The 16,158-nt window shown below is 40.9% G+C and overlaps 10 protein-coding genes, 1 long non-coding RNA gene and 1 pseudogene across 11 annotated transcripts; 9 read left to right on the forward strand and 3 right to left on the reverse strand.

Moving 5' to 3' along the window:
• The first annotated feature begins 146 nt into the window (after positions 1 to 146).
• LOC146738283 (histone H4-like) lies at positions 147 to 458 on the forward strand. Its single transcript, XM_085503902.1, has one exon. It carries the CDS (start codon positions 147 to 149, stop codon positions 456 to 458), a length of 312 nt encoding a protein of 103 aa, XP_085360028.1.
• An 828-nt stretch (positions 459 to 1,286) lies between these two features.
• Positions 1,287 to 1,736, reverse strand: LOC146738284 (histone H2A). The gene has a single exon (XM_085503719.1). The coding sequence runs from the start codon at positions 1,662 to 1,664 to the stop codon at positions 1,287 to 1,289; it is 378 nt and encodes a 125-aa protein (XP_085359845.1). The 5' UTR covers positions 1,665 to 1,736.
• A 257-nt stretch (positions 1,737 to 1,993) lies between these two features.
• On the forward strand, positions 1,994 to 2,368 carry LOC146738285 (histone H2B, gonadal-like). The gene has a single exon (XM_085503720.1). The coding sequence runs from the start codon at positions 1,994 to 1,996 to the stop codon at positions 2,366 to 2,368; it is 375 nt and encodes a 124-aa protein (XP_085359846.1).
• Positions 2,369 to 3,465: 1,097 nt separating this feature from the next.
• Positions 3,466 to 3,840, forward strand: LOC146738286 (histone H2B, gonadal-like). Its single transcript, XM_085503721.1, has one exon. It carries the CDS (start codon positions 3,466 to 3,468, stop codon positions 3,838 to 3,840), a length of 375 nt encoding a protein of 124 aa, XP_085359847.1.
• A 1,100-nt stretch (positions 3,841 to 4,940) lies between these two features.
• LOC146738287 (histone H4) lies at positions 4,941 to 5,252 on the forward strand. Its single transcript, XM_085503903.1, has one exon. The coding sequence runs from the start codon at positions 4,941 to 4,943 to the stop codon at positions 5,250 to 5,252; it is 312 nt and encodes a 103-aa protein (XP_085360029.1).
• An 833-nt stretch (positions 5,253 to 6,085) lies between these two features.
• On the reverse strand, positions 6,086 to 10,361 carry LOC146738288 (histone H2A-like). The gene is made up of 2 exons (XM_085503904.1): positions 10,166 to 10,361; positions 6,086 to 6,267 (listed from the first exon to the last, which is right to left on the reverse strand). The coding sequence occupies exons 1-2, from the start codon at positions 10,359 to 10,361 to the stop codon at positions 6,086 to 6,088; spliced, it is 378 nt and encodes a 125-aa protein (XP_085360030.1).
• On the forward strand, positions 6,454 to 7,154 carry LOC146738289 (uncharacterized). Its single transcript, XR_014930524.1, has 2 exons — positions 6,454 to 6,627; positions 6,879 to 7,154. It is a non-coding gene; the product is annotated as an uncharacterized LOC146738289 (long non-coding RNA).
• A 328-nt stretch (positions 10,362 to 10,689) lies between the features above and the next one.
• On the forward strand, positions 10,690 to 11,064 carry LOC146738290 (histone H2B, gonadal-like). The gene has a single exon (XM_085503722.1). It carries the CDS (start codon positions 10,690 to 10,692, stop codon positions 11,062 to 11,064), a length of 375 nt encoding a protein of 124 aa, XP_085359848.1.
• A 1,097-nt stretch (positions 11,065 to 12,161) lies between these two features.
• LOC146738291 (histone H2B, gonadal-like) lies at positions 12,162 to 12,536 on the forward strand. Its single transcript, XM_085503723.1, has one exon. It carries the CDS (start codon positions 12,162 to 12,164, stop codon positions 12,534 to 12,536), a length of 375 nt encoding a protein of 124 aa, XP_085359849.1.
• A 1,100-nt stretch (positions 12,537 to 13,636) lies between these two features.
• On the forward strand, positions 13,637 to 13,948 carry LOC146738292 (histone H4). The gene has a single exon (XM_085503905.1). It carries the CDS (start codon positions 13,637 to 13,639, stop codon positions 13,946 to 13,948), a length of 312 nt encoding a protein of 103 aa, XP_085360031.1.
• Positions 13,949 to 14,781: 833 nt separating this feature from the next.
• LOC146738293 (histone H2A-like) lies at positions 14,782 to 15,159 on the reverse strand. Its single transcript, XM_085503906.1, has one exon. The coding sequence runs from the start codon at positions 15,157 to 15,159 to the stop codon at positions 14,782 to 14,784; it is 378 nt and encodes a 125-aa protein (XP_085360032.1).
• A 329-nt stretch (positions 15,160 to 15,488) lies between these two features.
• On the forward strand, positions 15,489 to 15,863 carry LOC146738294 (histone H2B, gonadal-like; annotated as a pseudogene).
• Positions 15,864 to 16,158: the final 295 nt, after the last annotated feature.

Below are 16,158 nucleotides of genomic sequence, written 5' to 3' on the forward strand. Positions count from 1 at the left end.
GATGTTGATTGAAACGTAAAATATAATGGGTGCGAATTATTTGTCATTGTGCGTTGTGAGTCCTTTCACGTTCGCAACCAGACTATAAAGTGCGAGAGATTTGATCAATTTAGGCAGTTGACTTCTATACACTGAACTCATCAAACATGTCTGGTCGTGGTAAAGGAGGCAAGGGTCTTGGAAAGGGAGGCGCCAAGCGTCATCGTAAAGTTCTTCGCGATAATATTCAAGGTATCACCAAGCCAGCTATCCGACGTCTTGCACGTCGTGGTGGTGTCAAACGTATCTCCGGTCTCATCTACGAAGAAACTCGGGGTGTATTGAAGGTGTTCTTAGAGAATGTCATCCGTGACGCCGTCACCTACACAGAGCACGCCAAAAGAAAGACCGTCACCGCTATGGATGTCGTCTACGCACTAAAACGCCAGGGTCGTATATTGTACGGTTTTGGTGGATAAACGTAGAATATAAACCCAAACCAAACGGCCATTTTCAGGGCCACCACATCCTCCAAAAAGAGAACTACCGTATTATAGTATGTATGTATGTGTCTGTGAACGTATATACGTATATTTAATGTTCATTTGCCAGTCAGTATAAGTAAATTTACCCGTTTTCCATTTCAAACAAGGCACTATAGTCGACTGAGGCTAGCTCTCTAATTTACTACTCCACCCAGTCGATAACATATTCCATACAATGCTAATCAGAAGACCAGTACAGTGTGTCATGAATAAAGTGATTTACAATCGAAGCACACTCGCACAACTGGAACACCGAGACGAACTCATTTACAATCACCCGTTTTTCACATCAACTGATGCACTCGCGATCGTTTTACGCCACATACAAAATGCCTAATAATATATTAACACATAATACAGAGACGTCATTGCAAATAGCAACGTGTTTCCTTGCTTGACGAATTGTGTATATACGTTGTGAGTGTGAGATGGATATAATGAAGCTTTAATACATTTATCTCGATTGTTGTTTTGCATTTCCATGTGACTGCTACATTTGCGGGGAGAGCACGGTGTCACAAAAACGCCACCGAGAGCTGAGCTGTGTAGATACTATTGTTTTTTTATTCAAATAACATCTCGCCGTGCTGCCGGCCTGCCTTCGCTTACAATAATATTTGCGATTCTGAGTGCTACGCTAATTCTACACTCGTTCACAACAACACACATCATTTATAATTATTACGGTAGTTCTCTTTTTGGAGGATGTGGTGGCCCTGAAAAGGGCCGTTTGGTTTGTGTATGCAGTGCATACTTAGTGGTTTACTTGGATTTAGGGTTGGACTTCTTTGGCAGGAGAACGGCCTGGATATTAGGCAATACACCACCCTGGGCGATGGTGACTCCCGACAAGAGCTTGTTCAACTCCTCGTCGTTTCGGACAGCAAGCTGTAAGTGACGTGGAATGATCCTGGACTTCTTGTTGTCACGAGCGGCGTTACCGGCCAACTCCAGTATTTCCGCGGCCAAGTACTCGAGTACTGCAGCCAAATATACAGGAGCGCCGGCACCAACACGCTCGGCATAATTGCCTTTTCTTAAGAATCGGTGTACGCGACCTACTGGGAACTGGAGACCAGCACGGGATGAACGAGTCTTGGACTTGCCCTTTGCCTTACCACCTTTTCCACGACCAGACATGATTGTATGTTAACTATTCGGCTCGAACTAGGACGAGAATGATACTGCGGGTATCTCACTGGCTGTTTTTATACACCCGACCCGGATTCCGATTGCAAATATATACTTCCAATCAGAATTGAGGATAGAGATGAATAGCATTCAGTCAGCGCCTCAACAATGACAATGAACACTTTGAATGAAAAAAACCCTTAAAAACTGTGTTTTCTCTTGCGTTCGTTTGGTTTTGGCGCGCTTGGTTTAGAATCCTTCATTAGCATATCGTTCGCTATAAATAGTGAATCAACGCCAATGACAGTCACTTTGAACTTCATCCTCATACGTTCAACATGCCTCCCAAAACTATTGGTAAAGCAGCAAAGAAAGGCGGTAAGGCTAAGGCCACCCGTCATACTGGCGACAAGAGAAAGCGAAAGAGACGTAGAAAAGAATCCTACGGTATTTACATCTACAAGGTATTGAAGCAAGTTCACCCAGACACTGGTGTGTCATCCAAGGCTATGTCGATCATGAACAGCTTCGACAACGACATATTTGAACGTATCGCCACAGAGGCCTCCAGGTTGGCACACTACAACAAGCGTAGAACCATTACCAGCAGAGAGGTTCAGACCGCTGTCCGTCTTCTTTTGCCCGGTGAGCTTGCCAAACATGCAGTCAGTGAAGGAACAAAAGCAGTCACCAAGTATACCAGTTCGAAGTAGTATGCTTGTCATACACAAACCAAACGGCCCTTTTCAGGGCCACCACATCCTCCAAAAAGAGAACTACCGTGAAAAAAAAAACTCACAACATGCACCTAGAGCTGCCTACTAATGCAGTGTTATATGACATATATGAGCTTACACATGGAAATAAATATACCATTACACGAATGAATGAAGGAATACATAAATAAACAGATAAAATAAATAAATCAATATGTTTGAATTATTGTTGTAAGGTTGTATAAATAAGAATGTTGTAACGTTTATGAAAACATGCGTATTGGAAAATGTACCTATTCGTTAAAGTAATGCTAATAAACACAGCGATATCAATACGTGGAAAATCTTAACCACGGGTATTCGTCTATATACATAGCTTAATGTGTTCTCGTCTATGTCGCATCTTGTAATTGGAAGTTGCGAGCAAAGTTGGTGGGCTCGTTCGTTGTCTTAACAATGTTCGTAACTCTTGCATTAAGACACGTAACACTTAAATTGTTCCACCACTGTGTCCATTCAATACAAACTCTAACTGTTTACGTAAGTGCAAATCACACATTGCTCGTTCGGTTTGACGAATTGCGTAATGTGTACGCTTTACATTACATCGTGTAGCAAGGAGACCGGGTTTGGAAAGTGTGATTCATTACATTTTCTGGTATGTTTAATGCAAAGTACACCAGTATCTGTGTCATGTATATTGATTAAAACGTCAAATGTGCCCTACATTCGTTTACCGTCGTCGCCCGACTCAGAACTGTAATAATTATTTACAGTTTCGATCGTGTTGGGCTGAATAAAACAAACACGAGTTCGTGATACATAAGAAGAGAGTGGGACTAAAGTCGGATTCGACCGTCGTCTGAAAGGTCATTGACCCCACCACGCGCTCTCCTATTGGTTGTGACTAATGGCCAATCAACAATGACAATGAACACTTTGAATGAAAAAAACCCTAAAAAACTGTGTTTTCTCTTGTGTTCGTTTGGTTTTGGCGCGCTTGGTTTAGAATCCTTCATTAGCATATCGTTCGCTATAAATAGTGAATCAACGCCAATGACAGTCACTTTGAACTTCATCCTCATACGTTCAACATGCCTCCCAAAACTAGTGGTAAAGCAGCAAAGAAAGGCGGTAAGGCTAAGGCCACCCGTCATACTGGCGACAAGAGAAAGCGAAAGAGAGGTAGAAAAGAATCCTACGGTATTTACATCTACAAGGTATTGAAGCAAGTTCACCCAGACACTGGTGTGTCATCCAAGGCTATGTCGATCATGAACAGCTTCGACAACGACATATTTGAACGTATCGCCACAGAGGCCTCCAGGTTGGCACACTACAACAAGCGTAGAACCATTACCAGCAGAGAGGTTCAGACCGCTGTCCGTCTTCTTTTGCCCGGTGAGCTTGCCAAACATGCAGTCAGTGAAGGAACAAAAGCAGTCACCAAGTATACCAGTTCGAAGTAGTATGCTTGTCATACACAAACCAAACGGCCCTTTTCAGGGCCACCACATCCTCCAAAAAGAGAACTACCGTGAAAAAAAACTCACAACATGCACCTAGAGCTGCCTACTAATGCAGTGTTATATGACATATATGAGCTTACACATGGAAATAAATATACCATTACACGAATGAATGAAGGAATACATAAATAAACAGATAAAATAAATAAATCAATATGTTTGAATTATTGTTGTAAGGTTGTATAAATAAGAATGTTGTAACGTTTATGAAAACATGCGTATTGGAAAATGTACCTATTCGTTAAAGTAATGCTAATAAACACATCGATATCAATACGTGGAAAATCTTAACCACGGGTATTCGTCTATATACATAGCTTAATGTGTTCTCGTCTATGTCGCATCTTGTAATTGGAAGTTGCGAGCAAAGTTGGTGGGCTCGTTCGTTGTCTTAACAATGTTCGTAACTCTTGCATTAAGACACGTAACACTTAAATTGTTCCACCACTGTGTCCATTCAATACAAACTCTAACTGTTTACGTAAGTGCAAATCACACATTGCTCGTTCGGTTTGACGAATTGCCTAATGTGTACGCTTTACATTACATCGTGTAGCAAGGAGACCGGGTTTGGAAAGTGTGATTCATTACATTTTCTGGTATGTTTAATGCAAAGTACACCAGTATCTGTGTCATGTATATTGATTAAAACGTCAAATGTGCCCTACATTCGTTTACCGTCGTCGCCCGACTCAGAACTGTAATAATTATTTACAGTTTCGATCGTGTTGGGCTGAATAAAACAAACACGAGTTCGTGATACATAAGAAGAGAGTGGGACTAAAGTCGGATTCGACCGTCGTCTGAAAGGTCATTGACCCCACCACGCGCTCTCCTATTGGTTGTGACTAATGGCCAATCAGCGGCGATGTTGATTGAAACGTAAAATATAATGGGTGCGAATTATTTGTCATTGTGCGTATCTGACAGAAGATTTTTCAAGTGCGTTGTGAGTCCTTTCACGTTCGCAACCAGACTATAAAGTGCGAGAGATTTGATCAATTTAGGCAGTTGACTTCTATACACTGAACTCATCAAACATGTCTGGTCGTGGTAAAGGAGGCAAGGGTCTTGGAAAGGGAGGCGCCAAGCGTCATCGTAAAGTTCTTCGCGATAATATTCAAGGTATCACCAAGCCAGCTATCCGACGTCTTGCACGTCGCGGTGGTGTCAAACGTATCTCCGGTCTCATCTACGAAGAAACTCGGGGTGTATTGAAGGTGTTCTTAGAGAATGTCATCCGTGACGCCGTCACCTACACAGAGCACGCCAAAAGAAAGACCGTCACCGCCATGGATGTCGTCTACGCACTAAAACGCCAGGGTCGTACATTGTACGGTTTTGGTGGATAAACGTAGAATATAAACCCAAACCAAACGGCCCTTTTCAGGGCCACCACATCCTCCAAAAAGAGAACTACCGTATTATAGTATGTATGTATGTATGTGTCTGTGAACGTATATACGTATATTTAATGTTCATTTGCCAGTCAGTATAAGTAAATTTACCCGTTTTCCATGTCAAACAAGGCACTATAGTCGACTGAGGCTAGCTCTCTAATTTACTACTCCGCCCAGTCGATAACATATTCCATACAATGCTAATCAGAAGACCAGTACAGTGTGTCATGAATAAAGTGATTTACAATCGAAGCACACTCGCACAACTGGAACACCGAGACGAACTCATTTACAATCACCCGTTTTTCACATCAACTGATGCACTCGCGATCGTTTTACGCCACATACAAAATGCCTAATAATATATTAACACATAATACAGAGACGTCATTGCAAATAGCAACGTGTTTCCTTGCTTGACGAATTGTGTATATACGTGGTGAGTGTGAGATGGATATATTGAAGCTTTAATGCATTTATCTCGATTGTTGTTTTGCATTTCCATGTGACTGCTACATTTGCGGGGAAAGCACGGTGTCACAAAAACGCCACCGAGAGCTGAGCTGTGTAGATACTATTGTTTTTTTTATTCAAATAACATCTCGCCGTGCTGCCGGCCTGCCTTCCCTTACAATAATATTTGCGATTCTGAGTGCTGCGCTAATTCTACACTCGTTCACAACAACACACATCATTTATAATTATTACGGTAGTTCTCTTTTTGGAGGATGTGGTGGCCCTGAAAAGGGCCGTTTGGTTTGTGTATGCAGTGCATACTTAGTGGTTTACTTGGATTTAGGGTTGGACTTCTTTGGCAGGAGAACGGCCTGGATATTAGGCAATACACCACCCTGGGCGATGGTGACTCCCGACATGAGCTTGTTCAACTCCTCGTCGTTTCGGACAGCAAGCTGTAAGTGACGTGGAATGATCCTGGACTTCTTGTTGTCACGAGCGGCGTTACCGGTAACAAGAGAAGTCGGCCAGCAGGAGAAGTCGGCCAGCAAAACAACGGAGAAGTCGGCCAGTGCGAGAAGTCGGCCTGTGAGCATCGGAGAAGTCGGCCAGTGAAACATCGGAGAAGTCGGTCATTACGTACATACTACGTTCACACATATTTACATTTTTTTTCTCGAAAAGTCGATCATTACTGGACATGGTACTTACTACGCTCGTACATATTGACTACAAATATGTTTTCGTGCGTCAAGTACAAAAGTGAGGAGTCGGCCATTTCGGTACAGACTTCGTTCGTACATAATGACTACAAACATTGTTTTTCATGTGTCAAGTACGAAAGTGAGAAGTTGGCCAGTACAGTATAGACGTAAGTCAGAAGTCGGTTTTTACAGTACAGATTGCGTTCGTACACTTTGATTACGGAAAATGTGTTTTCGTGCGTCACGTACTATTAAAAAAATGTGAGTAAGTGAGAAGTCAGCTATTACATTACAGACTAGGAATTCAATGTATTTAATTGTTATTTTAACCATATCCGTCTCCCAGGAGACGCGATTGTGTCTTGAATAAACTAAACTTAATTGACAGTTAGTGAATAACATGTCTTTCTATTTACAGAGTACTGAAGGGATTTCAGAGTGAATGCATCGGACTGAAAATGTTTTTCTTGTTTGTGTTTAATAAAGATTCAGTTGTGTTGTGTTTTTGACGAGCTTTAGCGGCAGTCCACTCTGACAGTAACCTGCGTCGTACCGCAAAGCACATTGTTCAATCATGGAGCTAAATAAATGAACATCCAATGTACATTGTATTGTAAAACCAAAGTCCGGTTCATACCCGTCTGATTTAGTCTGTTATTCTATTTAATAAAGATTGAGCAACATTTGAGCGCTATTATTTTGTGTATGCCAAGTACATGACCCCACAGGATGTATGTCAGCAAGCATCACACCGACCCGATTAACATCTATTGTCCAAGGTGATAACTGCCGATGTTTTTACAGACAAATTGCGTTTCTTTTATTATAAAAACACCAACAAAGATTACACTGCTATTGAAGGTGTACAAAGGCCACGGATAATCGGACTATGCTTCGTATTTATTAACCACGGGGAAATCCATTTTTTTGTATTTGATTGACTAATCGGTCTTTAAGGTACAGACTACATTCGTAGGCGTTGAGTATATACAAAATATTTATTGAACGTCAAGTACGGATTTCAAAATATAAATCTCCATGGTATATCTCTGTTCACCGCACATACATTTTTTCCCTAAATTGCCGACATTTCGTCGTACCATGGAGGTAGAAAAGAGAAGGACTCCTTCTCTTTTCTACCTCCATGGTCGTACATAAACTAAAATTATCAAGTGCGCTAAATTATAATTACCATGTTAGTACCGTAAGCACAGTTTATTTTGTCCTTTATGTAATGTTTATTTGAAGGCTTCATATTGAACGTCGATCAACCATACCTGATACATTCCCTGTGTAACTTACATATAGAACACTTTTCGAGATGTTTACAGCATCTGCAGCGCAATGGTATACAGTCAAACCATGGAGGTAGAAAAGAGATACCTCCATGGTCAAACACAATAAAATGACAGGTTCAAATCCAGGTCTGTATGACGTCAGAGACGTGAATATTTATTCTAAGTGCCGGTGGTGGCGTAAAATCTGGACGTAAAATATATCTTATCCATAGGACTGGTTCGATCCTCCATTAACAGATCAAACAATAGTTGGATGTGTTTAAGTGTTTCATTATACCTCCAGAATTGTTGTAATTGTGACACCACTTAACCATTTTTCCATTGTACTAGCTGTTAATATTTGAACTTGCCGACTTGATAATGCGTTGCTCTTACGGCCATATCGTTTATCATCGCAACTCGATTACCTTTATGTTATGTACTTTTCATGTTTTAAAATAAACTTAAATGCTGACTAATAAATTTCTCTAGTGTTTTTTTTCAGCGCCGTTTACTTTCGTTTATCATCGCAACTCGATTACCTTTATGTTATGTACTTTTCATGTTTTAAAATAAACTTAAATGCTGACTAATAAATTTCTCTAGTGTTTTTTTTTCAGCGCCGTTTACTTTCGTTTATCATCGCAACTCGATTACCTTTATGTTATGTACTTTTCATGTTTTAAAATAAACTTAAATGCTGACTAATAAATTTCTCTAGTGTTTTTTTTTCAGCGCCGTTTACTTTCGTTTATCATCGCGACTAATAAATTTCTCTACGTCTATGTTATATATCTTATCGAAATTCCATTAGCATTTATAATATGTAATGTGTATTTCAGGTTTTGACTATTTAGATTTTTGTTGTAATATCAGTTACGTTTACGTTATATATTTTTCGTTGTTCTAAATAAACTATTTTGAATAATTCTATCACTTTGAAACGTCTCTAGTTTTTTTATTGGCATTTTCTGGCAACGGAACTAGGCTACTTTTATGTGATGTATTTTTACTGTTTGGAAATAAACTATGGAATGCTTGACTTTAAAATGTTTCCAGTTTGATTTTATAAATAATTGTCATCCAACATCCGTAAAAAACAGAAATAAATAAGTATCTGTGATCCGTAGTCTAGACTCAAGCCAACGTCTCTCCATTTCCACATGATGTGTCAGTTGGCGGCGAGATGACTGTAAGTTCATATCACTTGTTTGGATGTAGTACCTAAGACAAAGCATTGTAATCCAGCAATAATCGCTTAACATTTTGGAAGAAAAATACATCTATTTTATGAAACACCGTACATGTACTTAGAAAATGTTGTTAGTTGCCATTTATTAAACCATGGATCTAAAAAATAGTTCCATGATTAAACGTACATTATACGTAACGAAGACGGCAAATACATTTTTTTGTTCACGTTAAAATGAATATAATTGATGTGTATAATAAATGGCAACAAATGACGTTTTCTAATGTACATCATTTCATAAAATCATACGGCAGTTCAAACAGTTGAGTTGACGTGAACTTACATAACAACTATGAAAGTAGCGCACATCACGGGTAGCAGTTCAAATACGCAGTTCAAGCACTTCCATTGTGATGCATAACTTCACACTTTCGCACCCTCGGCAAGTTCAAATATTAACAGTTTAGACAATGAGTATAGTTGTGATTAAACACGACATTATTTGTTCCTTTTAGATAAATCATTGTCATTGTTATGTATTCTGTGCAAAACGAAAAGACTTATATTTTATGCACAAAACATAATTAGTTCTTTCTGGCTAAATAACTATGACCTTACAGGTAATCTTCCCTCACTGAACTTCCGTTTTGCCATAAGGTTTTACTGAAAGAGAAAATCAAACATTGTTCTAGTAATCACCATGCACCGACACATTGCCACCCCCGTGAAAAGGGTGGTAAAGCCAGGCTATCCACGTAACAATATGGCCGCCGGCACGTTCTCTCAACTACAGGTTCGCATTGTTTATTATTCATGGCACACATGTGTGTCACTGCAAGATTTCGTTTTAAAAAAATGAAGATCCAATGATAACGTATGAGTAACAAATATCTGTCAAAAGTTTCTAATAAGTATTTCAATGCGATCACCCTGAATGAGTCCCAAAACTGCCATGTATCGGCGAATGGTCAATATTTTTGCTTGTCGAATGCTGTGATGTAGGGGTCGCCTGGTACCCAACAGCCCTACATGCAGTGGTTGTACTATTATAGTAGGTAGCCTATATGAACTCAGCAATTTGCTCTGTAGATTACGAACATAGATTTGTACAGTCTCCCTGCCTATTAGTAGAGTTGAAGTGGCCGACTTCTCCGCCCGGCCGACTTGGTGACTGGCCGACTTCTCCTGCAGGCCGACTTGGCGATTGGCCGACTTCTCTCGTATTCGCGTTACCGGCCAACTCCAGTATTTCCGCGGCCAAGTACTCGAGTACTGCAGCCAAATATACAGGAGCGCCGGCACCAACACGCTCGGCATAATTGCCTTTTCTTAAGAATCGGTGTACGCGACCTACTGGGAACTGGAGACCAGCACGGGATGAACGAGTCTTGGACTTGCCCTTTGCCTTACCACCTTTTCCACGACCAGACATGACTTTATGTTAATTATTCGGCTCGAACTAGGACGAGAATGATACTGCGGGTATCTCACTGGCTGTTTTTATACACCCGACCCGGATTCCGATTGCAAATATATACTTCGAATCAGAATTGAGGATAGAGATGAATAGCATTCAGTCAGCGCCCCAACAATATCAATGAACACTTTTAATAAAAAAAACCTAAAAAACTGTGTTTTCTCTTGCGTTCGTTTGGTTTTGGCACGCTTGGTTTAGAATCCTTCATTAGCATATCGTTCGATATAAATAGTGAATCAACGCCAATGACTGTCACTTTGAACTTCATCCTCATACGTTCAACATGCCTCCCAAAACTATTGGTAAAGCAGCAAAGAAAGGCGGTAAGGCTAAGGCCACCCGTCATACTGGCGACAAGAGAAAGCGAAAGAGACGTAGAAAAGAATCCTACGGTATTTACATCTACAAGGTATTGAAGCAAGTTCACCCAGACACTGGTGTGTCATCCAAGGCTATGTCGATCATGAACAGCTTCGACAACGACATATTTGAACGTATCGCCACAGAGGCCTCCAGGTTGGCACACTACAACAAGCGTAGAACCATTACCAGCAGAGAGGTTCAGACCGCTGTCCGTCTTCTTTTGCCCGGTGAGCTTGCCAAACATGCAGTCAGTGAAGGAACAAAAGCAGTCACCAAGTATACCAGTTCGAAGTAGTATGCTTGTCATACACAAACCAAACGGCCCTTTTCAGGGCCACCACATCCTCCAAAAAGAGAACTACCGTGAAAAAAAAAACTCACAACATGCACCTAGAGCTGCCTACTAATGCAGTGTTATATGACATATATGAGCTTACACATGGAAATAATTATACCATTACACGAATGAATGAAGGAATACATAAATAAACAGATAAAATAAATAAATCAATATGTTTGAATTATTGTTGTAAGGTTGTATAAATAAGAATGTTGTAACGTTTATGAAAACATGCGTATTGGAAAATGTACCTATTCGTTAAAGTAATGCTAATAAACACAGCGATATCAATACGTGGAAAATCTTAACCACGGGTATTCGTCTATATACATAGCTTAATGTGTTCTCGTCTATGTCGCATCTTGTAATTGGAAGTTGCGAGCAAAGTTGGTGGGCTCGTTCGTTGTCTTAACAATGTTCGTAACTCTTGCATTAAGACACGTAACACTTAAATTGTTCCACCACTGTGTCCATTCAATACAAACTCTAACTGTTTACGTAAGTGCAAATCACACATTGCTCGTTCGGTTTGACGAATTGCGTAATGTGTACGCTTTACATTACATCGTGTAGCAAGGAGACCGGGTTTGGAAAGTGTGATTCATTACATTTTCTGGTATGTTTAATGCAAAGTACACCAGTATCTGTGTCATGTATATTGATTAAAACGTCAAATGTGCCCTACATTCGTTTACCGTCGTCGCCCGACTCAGAACTGTAATAATTATTTACAGTTTCGATCGTGTTGGGCTGAATAAAACAAACACGAGTTCGTGATACATAAGAAGAGAGTGGGACTAAAGTCGGATTCGACCGTCGTCTGAAAGGTCATTGACCCCACCACGCGCTCTCCTATTGGTTGTGACTAATGGCCAATCAACAATGACAATGAACACTTTGAATGAAAAAAACCCTAAAAAACTGTGTTTTCTCTTGTGTTCGTTTGGTTTTGGCGCGCTTGGTTTAGAATCCTTCATTAGCATATCGTTCGCTATAAATAGTGAATCAACGCCAATGACAGTCACTTTGAACTTCATCCTCATACGTTCAACATGCCTCCCAAAACTAGTGGTAAAGCAGCAAAGAAAGGCGGTAAGGCTAAGGCCACCCGTCATACTGGCGACAAGAGAAAGCGAAAGAGAGGTAGAAAAGAATCCTACGGTATTTACATCTACAAGGTATTGAAGCAAGTTCACCCAGACACTGGTGTGTCATCCAAGGCTATGTCGATCATGAACAGCTTCGACAACGACATATTTGAACGTATCGCCACAGAGGCCTCCAGGTTGGCACACTACAACAAGCGTAGAACCATTACCAGCAGAGAGGTTCAGACCGCTGTCCGTCTTCTTTTGCCCGGTGAGCTTGCCAAACATGCAGTCAGTGAAGGAACAAAAGCAGTCACCAAGTATACCAGTTCGAAGTAGTATGCTTGTCATACACAAACCAAACGGCCCTTTTCAGGGCCACCACATCCTCCAAAAAGAGAACTACCGTGAAAAAAAACTCACAACATGCACCTAGAGCTGCCTACTAATGCAGTGTTATATGACATATATGAGCTTACACATGGAAATAAATATACCATTACACGAATGAATGAAGGAATACATAAATAAACAGATAAAATAAATAAATCAATATGTTTGAATTATTGTTGTAAGGTTGTATAAATAAGAATGTTGTAACGTTTATGAAAACATGCGTATTGGAAAATGTACCTATTCGTTAAAGTAATGCTAATAAACACATCGATATCAATACGTGGAAAATCTTAACCACGGGTATTCGTCTATATACATAGCTTAATGTGTTCTCGTCTATGTCGCATCTTGTAATTGGAAGTTGCGAGCAAAGTTGGTGGGCTCGTTCGTTGTCTTAACAATGTTCGTAACTCTTGCATTAAGACACGTAACACTTAAATTGTTCCACCACTGTGTCCATTCAATACAAACTCTAACTGTTTACGTAAGTGCAAATCACACATTGCTCGTTCGGTTTGACGAATTGCCTAATGTGTACGCTTTACATTACATCGTGTAGCAAGGAGACCGGGTTTGGAAAGTGTGATTCATTACATTTTCTGGTATGTTTAATGCAAAGTACACCAGTATCTGTGTCATGTATATTGATTAAAACGTCAAATGTGCCCTACATTCGTTTACCGTCGTCGCCCGACTCAGAACTGTAATAATTATTTACAGTTTCGATCGTGTTGGGCTGAATAAAACAAACACGAGTTCGTGATACATAAGAAGAGAGTGGGACTAAAGTCGGATTCGACCGTCGTCTGAAAGGTCATTGACCCCACCACGCGCTCTCCTATTGGTTGTGACTAATGGCCAATCAGCGGCGATGTTGATTGAAACGTAAAATATAATGGGTGCGAATTATTTGTCATTGTGCGTATCTGACAGAAGATTTTTCAAGTGCGTTGTGAGTCCTTTCACGTTCGCAACCAGACTATAAAGTGCGAGAGATTTGATCAATTTAGGCAGTTGACTTCTATACACTGAACTCATCAAACATGTCTGGTCGTGGTAAAGGAGGCAAGGGTCTTGGAAAGGGAGGCGCCAAGCGTCATCGTAAAGTTCTTCGCGATAATATTCAAGGTATCACCAAGCCAGCTATCCGACGTCTTGCACGTCGCGGTGGTGTCAAACGTATCTCCGGTCTCATCTACGAAGAAACTCGGGGTGTATTGAAGGTGTTCTTAGAGAATGTCATCCGTGACGCCGTCACCTACACAGAGCACGCCAAAAGAAAGACCGTCACCGCCATGGATGTCGTCTACGCACTAAAACGCCAGGGTCGTACATTGTACGGTTTTGGTGGATAAACGTAGAATATAAACCCAAACCAAACGGCCCTTTTCAGGGCCACCACATCCTCCAAAAAGAGAACTACCGTATTATAGTATGTATGTATGTATGTGTCTGTGAACGTATATACGTATATTTAATGTTCATTTGCCAGTCAGTATAAGTAAATTTACCCGTTTTCCATGTCAAACAAGGCACTATAGTCGACTGAGGCTAGCTCTCTAATTTACTACTCCGCCCAGTCGATAACATATTCCATACAATGCTAATCAGAAGACCAGTACAGTGTGTCATGAATAAAGTGATTTACAATCGAAGCACACTCGCACAACTGGAACACCGAGACGAACTCATTTACAATCACCCGTTTTTCACATCAACTGATGCACTCGCGATCGTTTTACGCCACATACAAAATGCCTAATAATATATTAACACATAATACAGAGACGTCATTGCAAATAGCAACGTGTTTCCTTGCTTGACGAATTGTGTATATACGTGGTGAGTGTGAGATGGATATATTGAAGCTTTAATGCATTTATCTCGATTGTTGTTTTGCATTTCCATGTGACTGCTACATTTGCGGGGAGAGCACGGTGTCACAAAAACGCCACCGAGAGCTGAGCTGTGTAGATACTATTGTTTTTTTTATTCAAATAACATCTCGCCGTGCTGCCGGCCTGCCTTCCCTTACAATAATATTTGCGATTCTGAGTGCTGCGCTAATTCTACACTCGTTCACAACAACACACATCATTTATAATTATTACGGTAGTTCTCTTTTTGGAGGATGTGGTGGCCCTGAAAAGGGCCGTTTGGTTTGTGTATGCAGTGCATACTTAGTGGTTTACTTGGATTTAGGGTTGGACTTCTTTGGCAGGAGAACGGCCTGGATATTAGGCAATACACCACCCTGGGCGATGGTGACTCCCGACATGAGCTTGTTCAACTCCTCGTCGTTTCGGACAGCAAGCTGTAAGTGACGTGGAATGATCCTGGACTTCTTGTTGTCACGAGCGGCGTTACCGGCCAACTCCAGTATTTCCGCGGCCAAGTACTCGAGTACTGCAGCCAAATATACAGGAGCGCCGGCACCAACACGCTCGGCATAATTGCCTTTTCTTAAGAATCGGTGTACGCGACCTACTGGGAACTGGAGACCAGCACGGGATGAACGAGTCTTGGACTTGCCCTTTGCCTTACCACCTTTTCCACGACCAGACATGACTTTATGTTAATTATTCGGCTCGAACTAGGACGAGAATGATACTGCGGGTATCTCACTGGCTGTTTTTATACACCCGACCCGGATTCCGATTGCAAATATATACTTCGAATCAGAATTGAGGATAGAGATGAATAGCATTCAGTCAGCGCCCCAACAATATCAATGAACACTTTTAATAAAAAAAAAACTAAAAAACTGTGTTTTCTCTTGCGTTCGTTTGGTTTTGGCACGCTTGGTTTAGAATCCTTCATTAGCATATCGTTCGATATAAATAGTGAATCAACGCCAATGACTGTCACTTTGAACTTCATCCTCATACGTTCAACATGCCTCCCAAAACCAGTGGTAGGGCAGCAAAGAAAGGTGGTAAGGCTAAGGCCACCCGTCCTGCTGGCGACAAGAGAAAGCGAAAGAGAGGTAGAAAAGAATCCTATGGTATTTACATCTAAAAGGTATTGAAGCAAGTTCACCCAGACACTGGTGTGTCGTCCAAGGCTATGTCGATCATGAACAGCTTCGTCAACGACATATTTGAACGTATCGCCACAGAGGCCTCGAGGTTGTCACACTACAGCAAGCGTAGAACCATTACCAGCAGAGAGGTTCAGACCGCTGTCCGTCTTCTTTTGTCCGGTGAGCTTGCCAAACATGCAGTCAGTGAAGGAACAAAAGCAGTCACCAAGTATACCAGTTCGAAGTAGTATGCTTGTCATACACAGACCAAACTGCCCTTTTCAGGGCCACCACATCCTCCAAAAGAGAACTACCGTGAAAAAAAACTCACAACATGCACCTAGAGCTACCTACAAATGCAGTGTTATATGACATATATGAGCTTACACATGGAAATAAATATACCATTACACGAATGAATGAATGAATACTAATTAGCTTCACACATCGCTGCACTGAGCTGCTCAAAATAGCTGAAAATTCACCTCTTTGAGAGTTAAGTTTACCTTTTTGCTTATCTACGTTGTTTCAATAATACTTTGT

The sequence above is a fragment of the Saccoglossus kowalevskii genome, chromosome 9 (genome assembly GCF_978046115.1).
Source record: "Saccoglossus kowalevskii chromosome 9, keSacKowa6.1, whole genome shotgun sequence".
Lineage (NCBI taxonomy): Eukaryota > Metazoa > Hemichordata > Enteropneusta > Harrimaniidae > Saccoglossus > Saccoglossus kowalevskii.

Coding starts and splice junctions, on each gene's coding strand:
- LOC146738283 (XM_085503902.1), top strand. CDS start 147: ATGTCTGGTCGTGGTAAAGGAGGCAAGGGTCTTGGAAAGGGAGGCGCC.
- LOC146738288 (XM_085503904.1), bottom strand. CDS start 10,361: ATGTCTGGTCGTGGAAAAGGTGGTAAGGCAAAGGGCAAGTCCAAGACT. Junction 6,268..10,165: donor CGCGGAAATACTGGAGTTGG/CCGGTAACGCGA, acceptor CTTCTCTTGTTA/CCGGTAACGCCGCTCGTGAC.
- LOC146738286 (XM_085503721.1), top strand. CDS start 3,466: ATGCCTCCCAAAACTAGTGGTAAAGCAGCAAAGAAAGGCGGTAAGGCT.
- LOC146738284 (XM_085503719.1), bottom strand. CDS start 1,664: ATGTCTGGTCGTGGAAAAGGTGGTAAGGCAAAGGGCAAGTCCAAGACT.
- LOC146738287 (XM_085503903.1), top strand. CDS start 4,941: ATGTCTGGTCGTGGTAAAGGAGGCAAGGGTCTTGGAAAGGGAGGCGCC.
- LOC146738285 (XM_085503720.1), top strand. CDS start 1,994: ATGCCTCCCAAAACTATTGGTAAAGCAGCAAAGAAAGGCGGTAAGGCT.
- LOC146738290 (XM_085503722.1), top strand. CDS start 10,690: ATGCCTCCCAAAACTATTGGTAAAGCAGCAAAGAAAGGCGGTAAGGCT.
- LOC146738292 (XM_085503905.1), top strand. CDS start 13,637: ATGTCTGGTCGTGGTAAAGGAGGCAAGGGTCTTGGAAAGGGAGGCGCC.
- LOC146738291 (XM_085503723.1), top strand. CDS start 12,162: ATGCCTCCCAAAACTAGTGGTAAAGCAGCAAAGAAAGGCGGTAAGGCT.
- LOC146738293 (XM_085503906.1), bottom strand. CDS start 15,159: ATGTCTGGTCGTGGAAAAGGTGGTAAGGCAAAGGGCAAGTCCAAGACT.